General features: G+C 46.1%; 1 protein-coding gene across 4 annotated transcripts in view; it reads left to right on the plus strand.

Annotated features, from left to right (window-relative positions):
* The window catches only part of CCDC85A (coiled-coil domain containing 85A), a 69954-nt gene extending 64896 nt beyond the window's left edge, over positions 1 to 5058 (plus strand). For all 4 annotated transcript variants that reach the window (XM_038131931.1, XM_038131932.1, XM_038131933.1 and 1 more), the window contains one exon: positions 3066 to 5058. In XM_038131931.1, the coding sequence (XP_037987859.1) occupies positions 3066 to 3155 (90 nt within the window). In that variant the 3' untranslated portion in view covers positions 3156 to 5058. The remainder of the gene's footprint in view (positions 1 to 3065) is intronic.
* The last annotated feature ends 14635 nt before the right edge of the window (positions 5059 to 19693 follow it).

The following is a 19693-nucleotide window of genomic DNA, read 5'->3' on the forward strand; positions in this document are numbered from 1 at the left end:
TATGACTCAGCTGACCTGAATTTATCCTTCATAAGAATAAAACTTGGCAAATGTGATGAAGCCTGACAGCCTCAGTTTCCCACCTGAACAATGGCCCTTTTGTATTTTTCTGCCTGTGATATTCCTTCACAATTTATGGATAAAACCCCAGTTTGTAAGTTATACATATTTAATAGTAATCCATAAAAATTCTTGTGATGTAAGTAATGCCACTTCCAAAATGCTCAATTTGACATTATCACTTCCTTTGTGTAAATCTCAAATATATACTTGTATCCCACCTTGTCCCTTTGTTCCCCAGCCATTCAAAGCTCTGCTGCTGGCATTGAAATGCTCCCTTTTCCTCTGACTCTTATAATCTGTGCCTGATTTGACTATTGATATATTATTATACTTTTTAAGTAGTTGGTTATTTCCTTTCTGGTTTTGTCTTCTCTCACACCCACCCAGTCCATGTTAAAAGCACAGGGGATTTGTGATGAACTAATTATAGTGTTTCTTTTCTTTTGCATTCTCCTTGCAGTTCCTGCCAGGCTGTAACTCAGTGTTTAGCTGCAGCCTGATGCACTGTGGGTGTTTCACAGGAAACATTTGCCATGGCATCATTTTGCCTGTGAAAACAGTGGAACGATGACAAGTTTCACTTTGAGCTCCAGAATTGTGGAGCGGGGTGTTGACTGGTACCAAAATGCAATCTGGTACCAAAATATTGCAAAATGCAAACATGGATGTGTCATTCATGCTGGAGGAGCTTTGTGGTGGTATATGATAAGTGCTGCTATTTTATTAAGATAACAGAGGTGGGAATTCTCTCCTCAGGATGTGCATATGGAATTGGTGCCTCCTCATCGACAATGGATTTGGGAATGGTTTTGCTTTGCATTTATAAGCTTGTAGTGCCTTTTGAGAATGTAGCCACATGTGGCAGCAGGTTTGGAGGCAGTTTGTGGTGTGTTAGAGAGCACGGGGGGAATTCCAAAGCACAGGGATGTCTGGAGGGGTGCTATTCATGATTTTCCTCAGGTTACTGGGAAGTTTTGTTTGCAGTTCGCTTGGGAATGGAGGCCAAAGGAAGGTGGGATACACCAGTTGGGATTAGGGGTGTAGCTGGGCAGGAGGGCTCAGGGAGCTGAGAATTCCAGGGGTATTTCCTGCTGCTCATGGAGTCCCACAGGGCTGGAGTGCTGCTGCAGCCAGCAGATGTAATGGCTCTCACCTGCAGTTGGATGCAGGTTCCTGCCTGGCTCCAAGGGACATTCCTGCATCCTGGCACTCTGCTGTGTTGGAAGTAAGATGAAAAGGAATCTCCATGGCTGCATCATGAGCCCCACAGCTGTCCTTCAGCTGAGGTTTCTGCTGAAATTTGGAATTATTTTTAGTGACATTTTGATGCCAACTTGTCACTTGTGCTGAGGGCATGGGCTCACTTGTATGGGTTTGTCCCTTCCTAGCAATCAGGGGTCACTCATTCAGCTGGGACAAGGGACTTTGGGAAGAGTCACCCCCTAGTTTATTACTGTGTCAGCATTAGCCGCATGGTAAATATTGTCTTAATATTTATTGAGAAGCAAAATTGTTGAAAGTCACGGGTAGGTGCAATGTGCCTTCTCACAAAAGCTGTCCAGGAGATCTTCCTCTTTGCTGGTATTCAGTTAGGAAAATCAGAAACCAGAGCTTGGAAGTAGAATAGTCAGATCCAGCCTGGCTGTGCCACACACACCCAGTTTGGGAGGTGTCACCCCCATTTTTCGTGCTGTCACCACTGCAGTGTTTCCCTGCACAGCAAACGTGCCTAAAGCACACACATTTTTTAAGATGGTGACTTGGGATTTCTGGCTGCAAGATTTTGGTCATATGGCAAGTTTGCAGGTTTGGGTCATGCCCACCAATTGGAATTAGAGACAGTTCCCTTTAAAGACTTGACATTGTTTAGCCCTGTGCTTTAGCACTGTAGCCATGTTGCTTCCGGTCTAAAATATTTCTGGTTTTCATGCTTACACTCAGGTTTTCTTCAGCAAAGGCTCAGAGAAACTGGGTTATTTTCCCATCTTTTGCACAGAATCACAGTAGGACCTTGGGTTTGTCCTGTCTTTGCTCATCAGCTACAGGAGCTACCTTTCCAGGATGTCAGCTTCCCAGGATCCAGCTCCTTTGTTTTTACTCAGTGCCAGCTAATGCAGAGTCTGTTCACTGCTGGACTTTAGGCACCGGTAAAATACAAGTAATGAATGATGACAATGGAAAACAGCTTTCACCTTTCTTGACAGTCTTATGGCTGTTGTCCTGGAGATTAGTGGTGATTTAGTAGCGGTTACAAAAAAATAATCTGAAATTGTGATACAATTGATAGGAATCACCATTCTAGTGTCTAGTGGTCCCTGAGAGGCCTGGGGACATGACACAAGCTACTGTTCTTGTGCTCCTATTCCATCAACCTTTCTATAAATCATTATAAAATGCTTCCCTGAGTATTGGGGGTATCACTTCTCTGCTCTTTTAATTCCAGCATTGTAACGTGGGTGTTAAGCAAAGTGTGGCACAGTGAGTGCAGGCACAATTCCTCTGACCTCGAGGAAGAACTAGTGGAGTAAACACTTCTAGTGCTTTACCTGATTTTAAGAGAACAAGTAAACCCTTTGAAATAGAGAACTGCCTTGTGGTTTTTAAACTGGGGACATTTAGACACCTCTGGATGGATCTTTGTGCTTCTGAATCACATCCTGCAAGAGATATGGTTGGGGAAATAGTTGGACAGAGTTTCTGTTGAGGTCTGCAAACACCCTCAGTCTTGTGTGTGGAGCGTGAAGTATCCCAGTGATGCACGTGCCAGTTCATGTGTCCCTGTTTTCAGTCATTTTTACCTGGCAGCATGTGCTTTCTGTGTTCAGAAGGAATGCTGTGTCCCTCGAGAGACAGTCTCTGCTCCCGTTGTGTGTCCCTGCCCCGTGTCCTAGCTGTGCTGCATGGTGTGTGTGCCGGGCCGTGGCATTCCAGGTGCATGTCCATAGGAACACCAGCGCTCCTTCGCCGGGAATAACGAGCTCTCTTTCCATCCCTCCCTCTAGGTTGTGTGGAGGAAACTTGGAGATGCTGCAGGGTCGTGCCCTGGAATTAGACAACACTTGTCAGGAAATCAGTACAAAGGACCCATGTAAGAGGCCCTGAGCACATCCTCTCTCTGAAGAGCACGGTCTGAACTGCCCGGGAGAGGGGAAGCACCGCCTGTGTCCGCCGCAATTCCCAGCTGACCGCGGGGGGTCTGCACTGCAAGAGACTGCTGGAAAGGGGGGACATTCTGCACAGGGGTCTGGCAGGGAGCTGTGTGGCAGTGTCCCCCAATCCTGCTGTTCCAATATCCCAGCTAATGAAGCTCTGCGCCCTCACTGCAACACTCCACCCTTAGAAGCACTGAGGTATTGCCATCCTAACCAAAAGATATTTGGGATTCTGCAGGCGTTACGCGAAATAAGTTTTATTTTGGTTAGTTACAGTGAATCTCCGATAGGTCTGAACGAGTTTTCCGCTGGATTTAAGAGAGGCTTTTCAGCAGACTGGAGAGACACTGATAAACTGTGCCTTTGGTCTCTGCAGGTTTGAGAAAGTCGCTTCTTAGTAACTCACACTTCAGTCTGTAAAGGATCCGTTAATGGTGCTTAGGCAATTTCCAGGTGATTTTTTTGCTTCGGTAGAATACCTGCCTTTGGAGGTGCTAAAAGACCATAAAGTCCTAACCAGCCGGTAGTGTAGCATAACTACAGTACTTGTAGTGATCCACAATTTCTTTCTAAATGAAAGTCAAGATAGCTTTCTTTTCGATTCACTTTGATGCACATCTTCTGAAGAGGTGTAACGAGTTTAATGAACGGCCCTTTAATGAACAGAACACTTAGGCATCATTATTACAGGTCTCAAGTCAGGATTTCCATTAGAATTTATTTTGGAAATCATATTCCAATTGTCAGGATGCTAATTTCTACTGTTTAATTTAGAGACATGCTGGTTTGTTTAACAAGAGCCTACAAGGATCTAAAAGATTGCACTGCATTATAAAAAAAAGCTTTTCTTGCCACTGTAGCGTTCTTTCAAAGAAAAAGGTTTTATTATCCTCAGAGCATGCCTTTCATTATTATGAGGCAGAAAGCTCTTGTTCAGATTGCCTGAGATTTGACCAGACGGCGCCCTAGATGTGCTTAGTTTATTTTTATCTCTGTGTATGATCCTAGTTGTGTGTATTGAATTACAACGATAGATATTTTGTGTATATCTTAAAACAATGATAGTTTCATGTATGAATGTGCAACAGGCTTGTGACTGAATGCTGTTGCTTAACTTTTTACCATAGCTGAGTATCAAAAAGACTAATAAAAATTAATTAAAAAAAATAGGAATGCAACAATTCCTGGGTTTCTGATTTGTTCTTGGTTACTAAGATTTGAGCCAAAGTCAGAACCTCTGTTTTTCTGAGCTTGGACTGTATCTGTGGGCTATTTGCAGTGAAATGTAGCTCTGTTGCTGTACAATCTTTTGTTATATAGGAGTATGATGTAAATCTGCTATCTGTCTTCAGAAAAAATGTGTTAATTTGCAGCAGTAATTCTGTTGGTTTCTGTTGTTATTTTCACTTGGTACCATTCAACATAAGGCCTCTGATCCAGCATTGCTTTCTTGGGAAAACTCCCGTTCACTGCTTCTCCTTGAGTTGGAAATGCAGAATCCAGCCTTCTGTTTTGATCCATTGCCCTCCTGCGTGGTTTCTGCTATAACCCCCAGCCCAGCCAGCTATGGGTTCTCTGCCCAGGTTGTTTTCTCCCCTATATTGTTTGCAGAGTTCAATTTCAATTGTTGTATTCCTATCTCTGTATGTATGAGCAGCTGTAACACCTGTACTTGTGCCTGCACTCTGGACGTGCAGGGGCCAAGCGAGGGACACTGGTCTTTTGACACTACACTTGTGTAAATTTTGATACTGTATTAAAACTATTTTTTTACAGTTCTGCATACGATGGGGTATCAAGTATCGTGTTCATCTTAGCAATGGTAATAAATTATAGAATCCCACCTTTGTTTTCTCTCCTTTACTGACTGAAGCTCTGAGTTGCTTGGGCTTACAGGCAGGAGCCATTGAAAATGTTTCCTGCTCGGTTGAGAAATTAGCAGCGCACTGTGCATTTTTCTTCATTTGCTTGCCAGGGGTCTTTAAAAACCCCAGCAATGTGAAGTTGCTTCCCTGTTTTCTGTTAAACAAGGAGCAGCTGTGGGCAATTGTGCAGGGGGTTGTGACCAGGTGCAACTCGTTCAGTCCTCAGCTGTGCTGTGTTTGCAGCCCCAGGACAGCTGTGCTGGTTCTTTCTTCCTGCCCTCCTCACAGAGCAGTCTTGAGGTGCAGACAGGAGGTTGTGGAGCTTCTGGAGTCTTCTTGCTCAGGTAAGGGGTGCTGGTGGGGCTGGCAGTGTCCTATAGTGTGTTGGTGGCCTCATGTGTCACCACATCCCTGTCCCAGGATGGGTTTGTGTGGGCCAGGTGAAGGGGGTGGCTCTTACTGCAGAGCAGAGGACTTTCACTGAATTTTGTGGACAAAAGAGATACTCAGTACAATCAATATCTTTAAGCTAATAAATCCCATGGGAACTCCTTAAACTGCACCTTCCTAAGAGGAGGAAGTGGGCAGTGTATGGAGAAGGGGGTCAGTTCTCTTGGGAGAGTCTGCAGCCTGCTGAAATGCCTCTGTGCTAATGAATAAAAATTGCTGTAGTACTTGGGGACCTTCAGCTCCTCTGTCTTGCTCTCTGCCCCTGTGGTTAAGCCTTTTTCAGTGAAATGCAACTGTGCCAAGCCTCGTGGACTCTTTGTGTGGCTGTTTTTAGCAGAATTCTGCTTTGGTTGAAGATTTGCACATGTTGTTACGGGGCCTTTCCCATGGTCTGAGCTGAGCCTGAATGAACTGTAAATTCATTGTGCAAGTGAATTTTAAATAGTACTTGTGTAGTGGATGTATGGAGTGGGTTTTACCTTCTGTACTGCAGGAAAGCTGCTTTGCTGAAGGGTTAGAAGGTAAAGAATGGCACTTTGTTTTCAGCAAGTGACTGAATTCAGCAGAGCCTGTTCCCCAAAGGCTGCAGTTGATGGACATGTTTATGAACGTGGCATGAAGCCAGAGTGCCCTTTGTAATGTTTTGAGCAGAGCTAGCCCAAACAGCCTCTGTGGCCTGGGGACAGCGCCTGGCCCAGCGCTCCTTTGTGCTACCCAAACCTCTCAAACGCCAAATGCCCCCCAGGCTCTCTGTGTTGCCTCCCCAACAAATACCAGCCATGCCAGGGCACTGGTTTTTTAATTCCCCAAATATTTTTGAAGTAAGTCCCAGGGTAGTGTGAATTGTTTATCCTGATCTTACAACTTTGATACAGAAGAAAGTGGCTCAGCAGTTTTTTTTTCTCCCCACTTTTAAGTGGGAAAAAAGTCTTGATGAGACCGTCTTTTATTTTGAGCAGAATGGGCCAGCAAATGCAGCTGCTGGGTATGGAATGCCAAAATCTCTGTCTGTCTCCACACTTGTGTTTTCCAGGCTCAGGTGAACCAGCCACGAATGTCCCCAAACCAGCACCAAACTGCTGCTCTGGTCATCCAAGGTCCCCAAGGTAAGAACAGCTGACTCGATAGCAGTTCTGCATTAAGTAATCAAGCAGCAAACAGGGATTTGCTGGGCTGAATTGTGATTTTGGGAATTTCTGGCACGTGCAGGAGAGGACTGGGAGGTGGTGTTTGCCTGAGCTGGCAACTGGGTCTGATGTGTGCAATACTGGCAGTGAGGGGGAACTGCCAAAGGAGGAATGAGCAAATTCTCATGCTTGGAATCACTCTTTTCTTGAAGAAAATTCTCCTTTCCCCTCTGCTTGGTGGCTCCAGACTCCTCCTGTTTGGTTGGGTTTTTTTTTAAATCCTAGAAATAGCATGGCATGGTTGGGATTTTCAGTGTGTGGAAGGTCAGAGGAGGGGAAGGCTTAGCAAGACTATGTGGGATTGGTAGGGGTCAAGCAACACAGAGATGGTAGTGTGGAGGAAAATGAACTTTTGAATACTCTTACATAAATAAAAATACGACTGTGATTTAAAAGCTTAAGATAGCGTAGACTAGAGACAGAAACCTTACTTGGATCTTTCTTAATGTGAAAGCTCAGACAGTTCTAAAATTGAGAAATATTGACGGGGATGATGGAAATAAGTAAACCACAGAATCCTGTGATATTGATGTGAGGGCTTTGCTGGAGTCGGGCTCTGGGGAGCTCCAGCCTAGTCCAAGCATTAGTGGCTCTCCTCGTGCTACTGGCTTGTGAGGAAGGACCCCAGAGACTGCATCACATGCTTCTGTGTGAAACTGCTTCCTAAACGCCTGGTTCACAAAGAACTGCCAAAATAATAATAGTGAATTATTTAATGTGTTTGGTACAACATGATAATTATTCTCTTCTTGAATAAGAACTTGTTATCATGACCTTTCAAAGCACTGGCTGTGGCCCTGAAGTTTGAGGTGTCTTTGGATTTTTTTTTTTGCCCCCTGCTACTGTTGAAGTGAATTTAAAAAAATATTTGTGAGGCTGCAGATTGAAAAAAAAACAAAAAAAACCAAAGGGGAAAATAATACTGGGAGCCCATTACCAGCTTCTGAAAAGAAAGAGTACAAAGGGAAGGGGAATGGGTTCCTGCCCTGCCAGGATCCAGGCTGCTGCAGGTGACTCTCCTGCTGTGTTTAGGTGACAATCGATTTGCAATGAGCTCACCTGTGTGTGGCAAACACTGAGGGGGAGAGAGAAGGTGGCTTAATCCTTTCACAGGTGACTTCTTTTTCTCATCACTCTTGGTAAATGCCAGGGGCTCGGATTGGCTTGTGAGCAGTGGTGTTCCCAGGCCTGCACACCTCCACTGGAGAGCAGGAGGGGTTTGATGGCGTGTTTGGAGTTCTTTTCCAAGGAGCTTGGGAAGTCCCTGGTGTGACACAGGGAGGGCCCTCCTGGCTCAGGCCAGTGTGCTGAGCCCTGTTAAACCACAGCTTCACTCACAGCTTAAGTGTAAAGGTCACAGTGAAAGGAAAATGTTCTCTTGGGTTTAGAGGTGGCCTTTCCACATAGGATCTGGTTTGTTGTCAGAGCGGTGGGATCGGCCTGAACATCAGTCGATGGTGTGGGGCTGTTGAGCTGCTCTGTTTTCACAGGCATTAGACTTCATAAGAGGGGAAATACACAATCTAAAAATACAGTCTTTTCCTCCCCCTGCTGAAGGGGAAGTCTTCACGGACTGCTGCATGCTCCCATTTAGGAAGGCACAGAGCCCACCCTACCCAACCTTGAGAATCCCAGGGAAAGCACACCATGAAACATGGAAATGTTTCCATGGGAACTGTTCCTCTACTCCTGCTAATGAAATGGACCTATAACACCAGTGACAACAGGTCCCAGTTTCTGCACCAAACTACAAACAGTCAACGCTACAAAGGGAGCTGGTAAAGAGCAGAAGTGTAAATCAACAGAAGTGCTAAATTAGGTATGTGAATGCCTCTCTGTGAGAAAGCACAAGCAGATAAACAAAGCCCTTGGGGGAAAAAAAGATCATTTTAATTACAGCACATCCAGCCAACATAAACCCCATGGATTGTGTGAAATCAGGTTTGTTCCTCTGATCCACAGCAGGAAACCCTGTAGCAGATCAAACGTGTTCAGGGAGGCTGTCCTGCTAATTGCTGCTCCTAGCTGAGCCAAAGCAAACTATTTAGACAAAGGAGAGAATTCACTTTTTATTTAGAATTAATTATGAAATAGCATGTCTTGATGGGCTTCACAATCACACTACATTTCCTGGGGAAAAAAAAAAAGTAGTTCTAATCCTGTGAAATAATTGGAGAATTAACCCATTGCTTCAGGCTGGAGCCCTAACATGTGCATACAGTTAGGTGCAAGATGAGTGATGTCATGAATAAGGCCTTTTCTTCAATCACCACAAATTATGAAACTCATTCTAAAGCCTTCCTTACAAGCATTCTTATATGTTCTGATGTTAAAACTGTGGGGGTTTTGGGGTTTTTTTTCTTTCTTTCTGTCGTGATTCTCACGCTTCCTTTTGGTTTTTATTTTTAAGCTTGTTGATGGCCTGTTTAAACCATCTTGCAGCATCTCTTTGGCTTCTCACTAGAGATTTTAGGGTTTTGCACTGAGTATTTTGGGGGTTGGATGTATTGCTTGGGTACTCCCACTTTATGCTGCTAAACATGAACTGGGGGTTTCAGTTTCCTCCTGTGCTATTCCAGCACCTATGGGCTGTCTTGGAGCAGCTTATCTGCATTCGTAGCCATGGACAAACAAAGCCAAAGAGGCAGGGAAGAAGTTGTGTTGGTACCCTGACAGAATGGAAAGTGCAGGGATATCCATGCAAAGCATCCATAATCCATATGTGCTTATGGTAAGTAATAACTTCACTGTGTCCAGGAAAATGTTTCTGTGAGCGCTGATGGAAAACTGATCTGGATGGGAAGGCAGGTATGTGCCAGCAGAGAGCAATAACTGTGCTGCTCTAAAGGCACTTCAGAGGCATTTTCAGGTGTAAAAATGAGTAGTTGCTTAAAAAAATGCAAATAAATGAAAAATAGACAACTTGAAGCTTTCCCAGCTGCTTTCCTCGGCTCTTTTGAAGCTGCCTTCTCTTTCCTCTGAGGATAGCTCCATGTGACAGCCGGCTTGACTTTTCCCCTGCTCATATCCCTACCTTAGCACGAAAAAGGAACAATGGAGAGAAGAGGCAGCCAGTGATCAGTGCCCAGACTGGTGCTGATAAGGTTTTATCTTGGATCTCGATTAAGTAATTGGTGCTGAGGTCTCTGTTGGAAATGTCCTCGCTTGCTTGAGGAAGGCACTGAGGACTGGGTCCTGCCGTGTCCCAGGACTCACTTGCTGGGGTCAGGGCAGGGGTTGTTGGGGTGTTTCTGTCCCCTCAGCTCCCTGGAGCTGGTTTTTACAGTGGGCTTTTTCACATGGTTCCAGCCGGGATGGCAGGAACCGGCAGGAGCAGCACCCCCCTCACACGCCCCCTCAGAGCCCTTCCCGCCTCCTCACGGCCCCTTCAGAGCCTCATCTCTCCTCACAACTCCCATCTTACCTCACGGCTCTCCTCTCTCCCCCCTCACGGCACCAACTTCCCTCACAATTCCCCTTACAGCCCCATCTTCCACAGTCTTCCCTCACAACCCTTCTCTTCCCCCCCCCTCACGGCCCCATTCTTCCCTCACAACTATCCCCTGTCTCCTCACTGCCCCATTTTCCCCTCAACGGCCTCATTTTCCCTGTAGCTCCCCTCTTGCTCCCCTCCTTCTCCTCACAACTCCTCTCTCCCCTCACAGCCCCATCTCCACTATCTCCCCTCACACCTCTCCTCTCTCCCCTCACAGCCCCATCTCCCCTCACAGTTCCCCTCTCTCTCCCCTCATGAACCTCTCTCTCCCCTCACAGCCCCATTATCCCCTCACAATTCCCCTCACACCTTCCCTCACGGCCCCATTCTCCCCTCATAACTCCTCTCTCTCTCCTCACAGCTCAGTTTTTCCCTCATGGCCCCATTCTCCCCTCACAACTCTCTCCCCTCACAACTCTATCTCCTCTATCTCCCCTCACAACTCCCCTATCTCTCCCCTCATTAACCCCATTCTCCCCTCACAGCCCCATCACCTCTTTCTCTCCTCACAGCCCCATTCTCCCCTCATAACTCCTCTCTCTCTCTCCTCACAGCTCAATTTTTCCCTCATGGCCCCATTGTCCCCTCACAACTACCCTCTCTCCCCCCCTCATGAACCCCATTCTTCCCTCACAGCCCCATTCTCCCCTCATGACTCATCCCTCTCTCCTCACAGCTCAATTTTTCCCTCATGGCCCCATTCTCCCCTCACAGCCCCATCTCCTCTCTCTCCCCTCACAACTCTCTCCCCTCACAGCCTCATTATCTCCTCGTAACTCCTCTCCCTCTCTCCTCACAGATCAATTTTTCCCTCATGGCCCCATTCTCCCCTCACAACTCCCCTCTCTCTCCCCTCGTGAACCCGTCTCCGCCATCTTCCCGCGTGGCTCCATTCTCCCCTCACAGGACCGGGCCTTCACCCCCAGCACAGGTACTTGCCATAAATACAGAAAATACTGATCTGGGGGACTCGGGGGTGGGGGGGAAAGTGGAATTTGGAGATTTCCAGTCCTTTGTGGCATAGAGGGAGAGAACTTTGCTTGGGCTGGATGGAATCTACGAAAATAAATTGTGCCTCCATTTGTGCCTGTGGGTAACTCAGGAGCTGTTGATGTCACAGACTGAGGAAAACTTTCTGAATGCACGTTATAAAAAATATGATCTAAGCAAATATGACCTAAGTCATATTCGCTGCATTTTAGTTTTCTGTTATCATAGAAAATAGGTAAAAAGTCCATAAATCAGAGTGATTGCAAGAGGGAAAGATGTTTAATCTAATTACCCTGTGCTATTTGTTTGGTTGGGGAGGAAATATTAGGCAGGCTTTTGTCTTATTCTTCCCTAGGAGTAATTAAATATGCTCCCAAAAATGTTTTGGGCTGAACTGTCTATTAACCACATTTTTAGTTCCTCTTTTGCATATTACTAGCCTCAGAATTCCAGTGTCCTGAACAAGAGGAGCTGAAATTATATCAGTTAAGGGATAGTATTACAAGAGAGCTGTGTAACCAAAGTAACTCTCTGCTCAGATGTGTCTCGTGAGTTTTCATTCTTTTCAGATACATGAAGATGTCCAAAGGGCAGCAAAAATGACTGCAGTGCTGCACTATAACTGCCCACAAACCCAAGTTTTTATTCTGTTTTCAATTACTTGCGTGATCCTTGCAATATTCCAACCCACCAGAAAATTAATGCTGGTTTACCAGATATTCACTTTAAAAAAAAGCTCAAATCCCTTCACGTTTCTATTGCTGCTTTACACAGGCAGTCCTGTTAACTGGGATTTCATGGGTATAAATGACTGGAAAATTGCCTCAAAACGATGCGTTTTCTATTCTTGTTTTGGTGTGTCTGTTGCGATTTCCTGAGGAGCAGGTAAATTACATGGGAATTGTCACAGGCAGTGATTAAAAAGGATTAAAAATCAATTTCACCTTGCAAGTTGGTAGAGAGGGGTAAGGCTGTATGGGGTTTACCCCGGGTGTGTGGAGCCTGAACAGCAGGCTTATTTTATTTGGTCTTAGCTGAGTGTTTCTGTTAGTACGTGGTGTTATTTGCTGTGGTACTACTGGAAGGCATCTGGGAATGCTTGGTGGCCTTTGCTTGGGAACATTGCTCAGAAAAATCCTCCTGTTTGAGCTCTGCTCCTGAGGGGAGGTCCCTCCAATCTGCTGCTGACTTCAGCCCTTCAAGTGATTTCAGAAAAGAAAGGTGGATCCCAAACAGCCTCGTTAACACCATTTTTGTTCACACGTTTTCCCTCAATTTTAAACCTTCCAACAGGTGTCTGTTTGGGTTTTTTTATTTACATCAGTGGGAAATATTTATTGAAGTGAAGAAATGACTTCATCTCTTTGAGAGGCAGGTTTGCCTCGTGCATGTTCCTGCTGTGCACAGGAACATTTGCTGCTGATTAGAGGGGTACAGCTCTGTTTGCAAAGCAAAGCGCTTGCATGAGCAGATTTCTCCCCTTTGCCTTCTGGCTTCTCTTCCCACCTGGAGTTTTCCAGGTGCAAAATGGTCTTCACTCAGAGAAAAGACCATCTGGGTTTTGTCAATGCTCAGAAGAATAAAACTTTGCAGCTGAGAGCTGATTTCAGTTCCTCTGCCTTGAGTCTGGTTTTGGTTTTGTGGCTGTGCTAGGCAAGCTGGCAGAGGCTGCTGGGCCTTGTGAAGTCATGCTGGGCTGTGGCTGGAGCAGCTCCCCGCTCCTTTTATCCCATAGCAGTGTGTTTGTTTTGTGTAGGAATGTCAGAGAAACAACTTTTCTCCTGCAGACAGTGACAATAAACATTGCATTTTGTGATGCTTTGGCTCTGAGTCCAACATTCCACTTCCCAGCCTCTGCTGTCTGCATGGCCCAAAGCAAAGATGTGGATGAGGAGAGAAATAATGCACAAAGGAGAATTCTCTGAGCTCCTTTGCTGTAGTGGGTGCTGTGAACCTCCCTGGGATGTGTTGCAGGGGTGGTTTCTGTCACTTTGCATGTGTGTCTCCCTCCTGGCCATGGAGCTGCTGGCAACTGAAAGAGGTTTCCCATTTGTTGGCAGGGAATGAGTAATTGCTGAAGTGTAACACCTCAGTAGTGGCACCTGGGAGATTCTGCTCTGTCATGTGGAGTACCAATGCAAAAACATTTTCTGTGCTTTTTGCCGTGTCCAATTACTCGCCTGGTGAATGGGGGAGCTGCTTTTTTGGGGCTGTAAATGCGGCCTGATTCTTTGAGGCGCCATTGCCGAACAGGAGCGCTCCCTCCGAAGGGAGCAGGGCGCCCAGGCACAGGGCAGGACTGTCACAGCAGCCCTCGGAACAACTGTGAGCAGCCACTTCCCAAGGAGCCGAGCAGCATTTCCAGAAGCAGCTCTGGATGGCGGGAGAACAAGCAGGCCCCAGCCTGTCTGCGCATGGTAGGTGACAAAGTTCCTCAGCTACTGATATGTGTGTGTATGTATATAATTTCCAAGAATGCTGATTCTTATCTGGTGGTTTGTACGATATATCAGTGGTTTGTGTAAATAGATTTTTACCTACTCCAAGAATTACCCTGGCAAAGGGCTTAATAAATTGCAGGAGACAGGAATGAGAAGGAAAGTGTAACCTTTAACCAGAGCATAAAGAAATAATGGATGTGGAATTTTTTTTTGTTTTCACCTGTAATGTATGTACAGTATTTTTCTCTATTACTAGCTGTTGGCTGTGGAAGTGAAAATATAGAGGCTGGCGAGGCAAGGCCATAGAAATGAGGAAATGCTAGTACATAAACCCATTTGCACTAAAATATTACACTTGTCTAGAAGATAAGTAACACTATGTGTTAGCGGTGGTAGCAGAGTGATGGTTTGCTATCAGACCTCATAATTTATCCCATGCAGAGCGTTGCCTGTGGAGTAAGGGCTTGATAGATCCTCTCAGCCATCCTGGTGTAGCAGGATTGGAGGTTTTGTGGTTCACCCTTAACTCAGTGGATCAAGGAAGAGAAGCCAGAAAGCAGATTTGATGATTAATTTGCTGGGTGTGCACGTTATGATTGCTGCAGATCTGGATGGCTTAGGCCACCTGAGGATTGTGTACTCTCCAAGTGACTAACAAGATGTGCCTGCTTGCTCCAGGGGAGCTGGTATGTTCAAAAGATGAGTATTTGAAGAATTTTCAAGAGCCCGTCCTTGGGGCCTGTGGGGTGGGCAGCTCAGCCACATCTGAGATGGGCGTTCAAAGAAGGTGGGCCCAGGGTTTCTGTTTTATTGTCTGTGCTCTCTCTTTCTCTAAGTGGTTTGTGGTTTGTGTCTGTGTGCTTTGAGCTTAAAGGAATGTTGCTGAGCATGTAACAGGTTTTTAAAAGTGAGTTTGATACTGTTGTAGGGCAAGAGATCGCTGACTAGCAGGGTTAGCCTTCAGTAGTGCTGCATGGCCGCTTAGAGCTGATGGTGCGGCCACAGGTTGTTAAACAATTTTAAGCAGGCCTATCTTCAAAGCTTGTAAAACTAACATTTAATGAAGTGAAACACAGATCAATTGTAAATTTTGTGCAGCAGCTCAGCTGTATTGATTGCAAGGTTCAAAGACTTTCAGTATGGCCCTATTAAACACCTATAATGTTAGGGTTGAAATGGTGCTTGGCAAATGCTAACAAGGTTGAAAAGAATTCCTGCTTTCCAATAATCCGCTGCTTCCCGTTCAGCAGGGAGGGGTGGGAGCTGTTTGGTCACATAGCAGTTGCTCCTGGGTCAGTCTGGGCCGGAAGGAAAGGGAGCTCTGTGCTGGTCAGCAGCAAAGGCAGCCCTGCAGCCCCTGTGGCTGCTGCGTGTGCAGGTGTGGGAGCTCCTCCTCAGCACTCCCGCTGTGCAACTCTTGTCTGCCGTTTCCCGAGGGGATTTTGGCCGTTACACGTGGATAGGGCTAAACCTGAGCCAAGCGTGCCAGCCAGGGAGCAGTTTGGCCCCTCCGTGCCGCGGGTGCTGTGGGTGATGTGCGCGGTGGCCCCGGGCGCGGAGCTGTGTCCGCCACAGCGGCTGCTTGGCAGAGCAGCTGAGAGTGTAATTTAGCCGTGCTCGGCTTTGGCACGCTAGGAGCTGGATCCTGGCTCCAGCCCGGTCCCCTGGTGAGAGGGCTGTAATTTGTAACCACTCAAGGATGCCGGCGGCTTTTCCTCTGCTCCATGGACATGCGCCAGACTCGGCAGGCTCGGCTGAGCCGTGCCCCCTCCTGCCCAGCAGCGGGATGGGAATGGGAAGATGTATGATCAGGCAGGCGGTACGGCAAGAATAAAATCAATACAGATCAACCGAAGGGTTTTAATCCTGCCTTGTAATAACTCCTTATCTCTCCATATCCCATATTCATTACAGCGTGGTGTCACTGAACGCTGCTCACTTGCAAATCCAGTCAATGTCCCCATGCAATGTAGTGACTCTAGATGTGTACGCACCCACACACCAGGAGCGCACCCCTTGCTGTGAGAATGGGGGGTTTGCATGGAAACAAACCCAGGCAGCTTCCAGGATGAGCACAGCAAGGCTTGGCCCTAGGGAAAGAACAGTCTGGGCACAGTGTTTGACCCTGGCAGCTCCTGCTCCGGGTCGGCTGGCATCCCACGCTTCACACCTGGGTAGGAAGGGCTGCTCTTCTGTAAAACAGCGGCTCCCTCTCCTGCGCTCATTCTGACAACAGCGATTAGAAACATAGCAGCACACGAGGACACTGCTAAATATAGAATGGCCTGAAGGGATGAGCTTATGTTTCCTGGATTTTTTTGGGTGTGATTCCCCACCCCTACCTGCCTTATGGATGCTGCAGGAGAATTTACAGTTCAGGTGACCAAACTAGCTCAGAAAGAGGAAAAGGGATCCCTACTTCTGCCACTGTGGTATAAAGAATAGGAGTAAGGAAATTCCATCGGGAAATAAAGGACCATTAACTCAAAACGAGATTTTGCCAGCCTGTAGTGGATAAAGCTCCTGCCAGTTCTGGGCTAAGGGGAAGGAAGCAATGCTGAACTGAGGGACCGTGGGGGCTTGAGCCAAGCAGGATGTTGGTCCTGCGCTGGACCTCCGAGAAGGGAAGCTTTGCTGAGGCCCAGCCCTGACTGGGCTGTGCCGACAGTGCTGCGGGACATTGCAGCTCCTCTACAAGAAATCCTGCCTTTAGGAAATTCTTTCCCTTTAGGAAATGCACAAAGAGCAAGCACTTTAATTCCTGGATGTCTTCATTCAGAATGAGTTGTTGTCACTGCTGCAATAGCACAGATTTTGCTCGTACATAATATATTATTTATTTAATGAAGGCTGAATGAAAGAGCTCCCTCGCTCCCTGTCAGTGGTGTGCAAATGTCTAGGGAGGGTTTGGTGCTTGCTTCAACAGCTCACGCTCCTAAAGACTTGACATCTTGTTTATATTGCCTAAATAGATCCGTGCTATTTCCGGGAGCTGGTGTTGGGCTTTTATGACAGTCTTCATACGCAGTTTCATTTTTAGCGTAGGAGAGGTCGCAGCGTTTTGCCGACTCAAAGTACCTGACACTGACAAGAGGAAGCAAATTTCATTAAATAAAAAAGGGGTCAGCACTGCGCAGGCTGATTATTTATAAATAGTGCCACCAGTCGATACCTGATGGTTTATTGGACTTAATGAAACTCCTGTTGCCAAATGTGTATTTTAAGAAGGAGTTTGACCTTGGGCATCTCTCCTGCTGAGGGGATGCTGTCTGCTGTGTCAGTGGTTCAGAATCAATAACCTCCAGCACTGTCCTGTTGAGAGCTCGTGTACTTAAGGGTGATATTGTAAAATGTGACAATATTCTGCTGACGAATGACTTGATACCCATATCCCTGTGGGGAAGGGTGGGCAGGGTTATGTGGTGACTCTAAAAATGCATTGATAATGAATGAAGAAAAATTCTGCTGAGGATGCCACTTTATCCATTTAGCACCTGGAGCTGCTGCCCTTGTGTCAGCCTTTACCAACGCTGTCCATGGGGGTCGGAGTGAGACCTGTTCGCTGTTGTGATTCACAAATTTCATGGGACTTTTTAGGGCTCTGGAAGTCAAACTTTGCTGTTCTTCTGGTTTAATTATGGTAGCAGGGTGATAGCCCTATATGCAGAAATTTGCTGTACACAAAAATCAGTGCCCAAGTATCACTGGAAAGGCTGGTTTAGGCTGTTGTCTATAGATGGTTTAGGGGTGAACATCAGGAAGGAAGAAGAGCTGCCTGATGCCAGAGTAAATGGAGATAAACTGGCAGTGGCTGCATTTATAGGATCAGTTGGAAGAAATTTTTCTAGCTTGAGGTTTTCTGCCTGTAAAGGCCAAAGAAAAAGTTGAAGTTTCTTTTAGGTAAGACACTTAGTTCACATAAGGGGATGTACCTTGTGGACAGATGGGTTTGCTGTCTTGCAAAGGGCTTTTTCAAATATTTAAGGCTCCAGACTAACTGAGATGCTGCACATGGAGGAGCTTCCATGCACAGCAGCTTGTTGGCACTACTTAATGGACTGGGCTGAGCTTGGATTTCTGGGTTCCTGAGTTTGGAACTGGGGTGTAGATGGAAGCTGTGGTGCTCCATACACTTAGTATGAAATACGTGTTGGAAGATGTGTAGCCTTTCACCAGGATAATACTGTAATACTGTTACGTCCCTGGAAACATCCCTAGCATGGCTCCAAACCTCCGCTGTGGAAAGGCTCATGTGTCTCCTGCTTGGTGCAGGCTGACAGGGAGAGAAGCAATAAATGCAAGTGTACACATAGAGATGTAATTGCAATTATCCAAAATAACTTTTTTAATAACATCTTTAAAATACTTTATGTATTAAAGAGCTCAGCGGGTCTCTTCTTAATATACAGTGTGATTAATTCAAATGAGAAAAAACAGTCATGCAGACAGGCTTTTCAGCTAATGAGCAGGATGCATAAAATGTGCTCTGCCTCGCTAAGGTATTATTGTCATCTGACATTTTTGGAAACTCCCATGGAATTTATTTTACGTTAGCTTCTGGTAGTGCTGATGGAGTGGGTGAATTATTGCCTCTTTGTCTTGAGACTTGAGCTAACCCTCTGCACAGATTTTTGGAAGTTTCTTTTGAACAGTTTTGAGTTAGGCACATTGCTAAGAGAATTGCACACAGGAAAGGTCATCCCAGCAGCACGGGCAGGAGAGACACGCACTGTGGGTTAAGGCAGTAGACTCGTAAGTCCCATTTTCTGTGCTGGTAAGAGTTAGAAGCTGTTGCCTGTTTTAGTCCCTTGTACATTGTCTGGCCGGTGGGGCTGGCTGCCAAACCTGAATGGGTGTCAATGGCACCTCCTGGATAGGAAGTGATAGGGACTTTGTGATGCCCAGCAGCTGCTTTCTGGCAGGGGCCGGGGGTGTCTCCAAACAGAGCCCTCCCAGAACACTGCCTGTGTGTGAAATGCCATGTGCTTTGGTGTTTCAAAGCGAAATGTTCCTGAACGAAGGGGAACCAAGCCTCCTTAACGTGCACTTTAAGGAATCTCTTGGCAAAATACGGTTCTCGTCCAGAGGAAGTGTTTTCCAGGACTTGGGGATGGGGTCAGAACCTCATCTCTTTCATATATTTGATATGAGTAAATGCATTGCTGTGCTGAAATAACAGCTTGCAGGCTACACTTAACATATGTAAAAACCCTACTTCCTCCCCAGCCTGAGCAATGAATGTTTTTTTGGGAAAATATCTTGAAGGGAAATTCCCTCAATAAAGCCTAGTTGATGGTTTTCTTCAGTGAGCTTGGATGTTGTTCGAATGTGCGTCTGTTCTGGACCCTGTGCAGAGCATCTCCCAGTATTCTCTACCTGAAATATCAGTAAACTCATCCAGCAGGGAGTCCTTCATTTCCCTTGCTCAATCAAAAAGCAGATTTTGCTCTCTAGCTTCTGAAGTCATCTTATTACAGAAGAGATTTTCTGCTCTGAAAGAAAACAGGCAGAAGAAAACAGAAGAGAAGTTGCTAAAGAGATAAATGACAGACTCAGCCTTAAAACCTGAACTTGCAATTTATTTGCAGCAAATGTTCAGGGGGCGCAAAGACAGGACATCTGTTTCAAGTTATTCCCAAAGCAACCTGCTTATTCAGCTGCAGACATCCCCACCTGCTCCTCTAATGAGCTTGCATCTCACAATATTCCATGTTCCCTCCTTTGAACCTGAGAAGAGCTGTCTGAAGCAGGGGAGCACTTCCTAAAATCCAGCATAGAGAGAACCCTCTGCATATGTGCTGTTGGAGTCTCCCTGACTCCCACACTCCTGGAGTTGTGACGGCTAAATTTGGCATTAGTGTACATGCTCCTGATGTAGGATGTTGTGTGTGAAAGCAGAGCAGTTTTGGGGCTGGTGAGGGGTTTGGGATCTGACCTTGAAGACGGAATTTTTCAGTGTGATCCTTTTCTAATGCACTGCTGCCATTTGACATTTACCATTGACTGCTTATGCAAACTAAGGGGTAGCAGAAAGATACTGATTTCTATT

Source organism: Motacilla alba, chromosome 3 (assembly GCF_015832195.1).
Source record: "Motacilla alba alba isolate MOTALB_02 chromosome 3, Motacilla_alba_V1.0_pri, whole genome shotgun sequence".
In the NCBI taxonomy this organism is placed as follows: Eukaryota; Metazoa; Chordata; class Aves; order Passeriformes; family Motacillidae; genus Motacilla; species Motacilla alba.